The 5,249-nt window shown below is 52.6% G+C and overlaps 1 protein-coding gene across 1 annotated transcript; it reads right to left on the bottom strand.

The window, feature by feature from the left end:
• Positions 1-2,224: 2,224 nt before the first annotated feature.
• Positions 2,225-3,988, bottom strand: LOC136354983 (pollen-specific leucine-rich repeat extensin-like protein 2). Its single transcript, XM_066306922.1, has 2 exons — positions 2,900-3,988; positions 2,225-2,363 (listed from the first exon to the last, which is right to left on the bottom strand). The coding sequence occupies exons 1-2, from the start codon at positions 3,931-3,933 to the stop codon at positions 2,342-2,344; spliced, it is 1,056 nt and encodes a 351-aa protein (XP_066163019.1). The 5' UTR covers positions 3,934-3,988; the 3' UTR covers positions 2,225-2,341.
• Between the last annotated feature and the right edge of the window lie 1,261 nt (positions 3,989-5,249).

The raw sequence follows: 5,249 nt of genomic DNA, 5'->3' as shown, positions 1-5,249 counted from the left end.
TTGTTGCCAACATGTTGGTTTGGTTAACCACAATTTGGATTAGCTCTGGTGAGGTTTCGTTGATGCTTTTCTCATTCCCATTGGCTTGGGTTCTTGAGTCATCGGATCCATCATTCCCATAGCCTTTGTTACCAGTGTTATCCATCTGTCACAAGGGAGAGGTTGAGAGAGGAAGCATACAAGGAAAGAATAGACCAGAACTAGGGACAATACCTTAAAGGAACTAACTCTTTTTGTTGATGTGTTGTTTGTTTTGCTTATTCTGCAAGTTGATTAAGCAAACAACCTAGCATGGTTACATCACAACCCACCGATGCAAACCACGCGCTACACACACAAGCAAGGAAACACACGACAAACGAAACACTAGAGGGTGGCTTAGGTTCTGCGACAGGTTCTCCAAGATCTTCACTGCTTCTTCACAGCTGGCTTCACTGCTTCCTCCACTTTGCTAACGGATCCAACAGCCTTCCGGAGCTTCGGCAGACAACTGACGATTTCTTCTTCTTCGCTGAGCTGACCATCTAGTACTAGTTGAAATCCGAAGAAGGAAGAAGGGAGTAAACCTTTTGCAAATAGCATTAGGGGAAGGAGAAAAAAAGGAACTTTCGCAAATAGTTTTATTTATAAAATATGTCCTTAGGTTTTATCCACTTGGCTTATCCTACAGTCGAGATGGCTCTGATACCATCTTGTCGCGACCGAGAAAATTTGCATTTTCCCGAACGCTAGTGTATTAATCCTCGTCCTAGGAAAAGCCGGGGTACACCAAACAAACATGATACAAAAGGCACATCTTTATTATATCGATAATATTTACATTATTACAAAGGCATTTCAGGCCTGACAAACAAAAATAAACAGCAACGGACTAGCGGGCCTACGGCTCCATCTTCACAGGCGTTCAACTGGGGTATAAGCCAGGACTCCACCTAAGAATTTTTCTCCAAAGCTTCTCTTACTGAAGGGGGGGGGGGAGATTGAGCAAGAATGAGTACAACCACAGTACTCAGCAAGCCACACCGGCAAATGCATGATTAATGAAGGGGGGGTACAAGGGGTAATAATATAGGGGTTAAGTTTTGCAGTAAACAGCTTTTAAAAGTCACTTAGTTGCCCAAAGCCATTTTATAAAGACGATCCTAGAGCTACACAGTGTTATTAATCAAGGCCGTGAACCCTCACGAACCTGCCTTAACTTAAGGCCTACGATGATTCAGACCGAACTGGCAACCCGACCCTGGGTCCCAGCTCGTCCCAAGCCAACCCAGGCCAACCATTCCACATTTTAGTTGTTAAGCAGGTTTTAAGAATTAAAACACTAACTTGGGTACATTGCTAGGCTTGCCCATAACCGAGGGCGTGGCTATTCGAATAGGTTATACTCTGATCAGAGATGTACATCTTTACCCACAAGACACATCTTCCTACATCTTCCTCACGTGTAACCACGTGCCACATACCACCACGGTATACGGACGGAAGACGTGACATAGTTCCCAACCCATCCTAGCCATAAACAAGAGTACCGACCCAACCCCACCTACGGCCGGAACCTCCGGGACAGGCAGGCAGGATTGAGCCCCTAGCAGCAGGACACCAGCCCTGTGCCATGACATCTCGACTACTGGGCCGCAGCTCGTGTAACCTTCATTTGTCCTAGAGATGTCCATCGACCCCCGACTTCATCCATCTCTATCCGTGTACTTTTGTTTATAACCAGACTGAACCACAAACTAAGCCTTACCCACTAGACATGTGAAAGTATGGTAGTGCTTTGCAACAGAGGTCCGAGCTTAATCCTTATAGTACCCGAGGTATGACTAACAAAACCCAACCACGCACCTCGAGCCCAGCCTAAAACCATTTTGGGCGTTTTGAATAGAGGGGGAGGTGTGTGTCCGATTCCACAATAAGCCAACCATTCCATAGTGTCCAAATGATATGAGAATTCCCAAAGTCTAAAGTTATAAAACCACCTAATGTTGCCTAATTAATCAGCGAAGCATCTACCTAAATTCATACTAGTGGAACCATGAATAGAGTACCCACTAGTTGGGGTTTTGTTTATCCTAGGGTGAACAAGGTAATAATAACAATAACAACAATGATAAGGTTATAACAAAGGTAAATAGGCATGGCTAAATAAAACAGTGATAACGCGGGAATTTAAATAAAGCGATAATGCATTAATTTAAATCAAAATAATTTTATAAACTGGGATTCAATATGCTCAAGGATGATGTGACTTGCCTTGCTCAGAGAGAACGGCCTTCCGAACCTTCGGCGACGACCGCGAACCACGCTTCGGGAACCTCCGGAACGACAGAAGCTACGCGAATCACACAAGCAAAGCTACAAGCCTATAAAGAAGCAATAACAATACATAAAAAGAAAGCACACGGTTCTTTAGGTTATGATAAACATTAGGAGACTTGAACGGGTCGATTCGGGGTTCGTATGACCAAGATATGATCATCCGAAGTTTAATGCTGTTACATGGAGATTTACGGATTATTGTGATTAGTTTTGCAATTATAAAACATGTGTAAGCACTAGCCTGGAAAAGACAGGAAGGCTCCGCCGTTGACATGCGGACCCCACATGTCAACTAAAGGACCGTGGTAGACCGAGTATACAGAGACGGTCCACGGGTCGACGGAAGCGGACCCCGTGTGTCAACCGAGGCGAGTGGCCGACAAACGGACTCCACTAGACACCACGCGGGCTGCACACGTGAAACCACGCGGCTACCGAGCGGGCACACTAACACGGTCACCACACGCACAAGCGAACGACTACCGACACCGGTACACGGGTACCGGGGTCGACAACCGCACAACGGGTACTGGGCGACACAAAAAGAACGAGGACAGGGCAGCGAAGGAGAGATCCTTACCACCACGCGACGAGGCGAGGGAACGACAACGACGAACGGGCGCGGCGGAGACGGCCGGGAATGACGGAGACGAAAGGCGAGGGGACGACTTCGGCGGCGATCCTTGGACGAAGGCGAGATGCGGCCGGCGCAATGCTTGGCGACGCGGAGGCGAGGACGAAGACGACGACGGGGCTGCAGCGGCACACTTGACGGACGCGGACGACGGACGAGAACGGCTTGACGGAGGGATGAACGCCACGATGACCGGGAACGACGGGAGGACGACGACGACGACGACCGGGGCCGGCGAGGAGGCGACGAGGGCAGCCGGCAGCGGCTGCACGGAGACGAGGACGGCGTGGATCACGCCACTGCGAATCCGACGACGGAGGCGGCGCAACGAGAGAACGAGCCGGTGAGGAGGAACGATGACGACGACGACGAACACCGGCGGGGTTCGGATGGAGGGAAGGCGATGCCGAGGACAACCTTGCCGCTGCGACGGAGAAGACGGCGACGCGGTCGACCGGGGAAATTCCGGCGAGGTGGATGGAGAGGCCGGCGCGGCACGGCGGTGTTCCGGCGAAATACGGGCGACATCGTGGCCTGGCTGGGGAAGAGGACGGCGTTTCGGTGCCGGGAGAGGTGGTGGCGACGTCGGCCGGCGCACGGGAGACGCGGCAGAGGCGGCCGGGGGTGGAACAGTGGTGGCAACGCCACTGTTGCCGGCGGGGGCGCACCTCCAGGGGTCTCCGTGCGAAACGGAGGGCAGGCCAGTGGAGAGGAGGCTGCTGCGACGCCGGGGAAGGCGGCGGCACGGCCGGACGGCGCGTGGGCGAGGCGGTAGGGGTGGCTGGAGGGTGGCCGGCACCGAGGAAAGAGAAGGAGGAGGCGGGGAGAGGTGGTGAGGCCACGGGAGAGCGCGGGAGGGTGCTAAAACGATAGAACGCAAAGAGTGGGTTCCATTTTATAGCGGAGGGAAGCGAGCCGAGCACGGGAGGAGCGGGGAACGGTGGCGGAAAAGGCGCCCGGCGGCCATGGAAGGCGGCCATGAATGGCGCAGCCGTTCTGGTCAAAATAGTGCACGATTAAAGGGGAGATTAGGGGGAAAAGAGAGAGGAAGGAAAGGGGATTAATTCCCCTCAATTAATTTTGGAATCCAACGCTTAAATCGCGCGGATTCGAGGGAGGAACGAACTAGGGTTTTCACGGGAGAGAGAGGAGGCAGTGCGGGAGGAAGACGACGACCGGGCGGGTGGGACCCACCGGTCAGGCGCGCGGTCAGCGCACGCGCGGCGCGCGTGCACGCGGCTGGCTCGGCTCGGCCTGGCTTGGGCCGGACTGCTGGGCCGAGGCAGGCCGGGAGGAAGGAGGAGGAGGGAGTGGGCTGCCCGGGAGGAAAGAGAGAAAAACAAAGGGAGGGGAGAGGGACTTGGACTGCGGGCCGAGGGGGAGAGAGGGAGACTTTGGGCCAGACTTGGCCCAAAGGGAGGAGGGGGATTAATTTTAGTTTTTTTCTTTTTACTAAACTTTGTTAATTGTTGTTGTTGTTTAATAAATATTTTCGGTGCTCTGAAAATTCAAGTAAAATTTGAGGGCTCCTTTTAGACCAAGGAGAATTTAACAAAAATTCTCCAGGCTACATTCGAAATTTTCTTGTACGCATTTTAATGTTTGCCAATTTCTTTTTGAATTTTAATTAATTCTATTATTCCTTTTAAGGAATGATTTTTATTTCGGGATGAATTTATCAGGACGTGACAGTGGCCCCCCAACTTGGACTTTACTCCTTTTCACCCCCAGCCCTTATCGTCGTACCTTGCGGGTACTATCGTGAAGGGTGTGGGTGTGGTGAAAGGGGTCTAGAGGCTGGGCTGGCTTCACGGCCCCCAGCTTGGACTTAAATCCTTTTTTCCCCCAGCCCTTGTCGCCGTACCTTGCGGGTACTTTTGCAGTGGTCGTGGTAGTGTCGAAAGGGGTCTAGAGGCTAGGGCGGCTTCGAATCCCCCCAGTTGGAAGCAACTCATCTTCGACCCCAGCCCTTTTCGCCGTACCTTGCGGGTACTGTGGCGAAGGGTGTGGGTGTGGCGAAAGAGGTCCAGAGGCTGGGTTGGCTTCGTGGCCCCCAGCTTGGACTTAACTTATTTTCGCCCCCAGCCCTTGTCGCCGTACCTTGCGGGTACTGTGGCTAAGGGCGTGGGTGTGGCGAAAGGGATCCAGAGGCTGGGCTGGCTTCGCGGCCCCACAGCTTGGATTTAACTCCTTTTCGCCCCCAGCCCTTGTCGTCGGTACTGTGGCGAAGGGCGGGGGTGTGGCGAAAGGGGTCCATAGGCAAGGCCCCCCAGCTTGGAAGTAACTCATTTTCGCC

The sequence above is a fragment of the Oryza sativa genome, chromosome 1 (assembly GCF_034140825.1).
Source record: "Oryza sativa Japonica Group chromosome 1, ASM3414082v1".
In the NCBI taxonomy this organism is placed as follows: domain Eukaryota; kingdom Viridiplantae; phylum Streptophyta; class Magnoliopsida; order Poales; family Poaceae; genus Oryza; species Oryza sativa.
The sequence above is the reverse complement of the archived record's forward strand: the minus strand, read 5'-3'. Positions and strand labels throughout refer to the sequence as shown.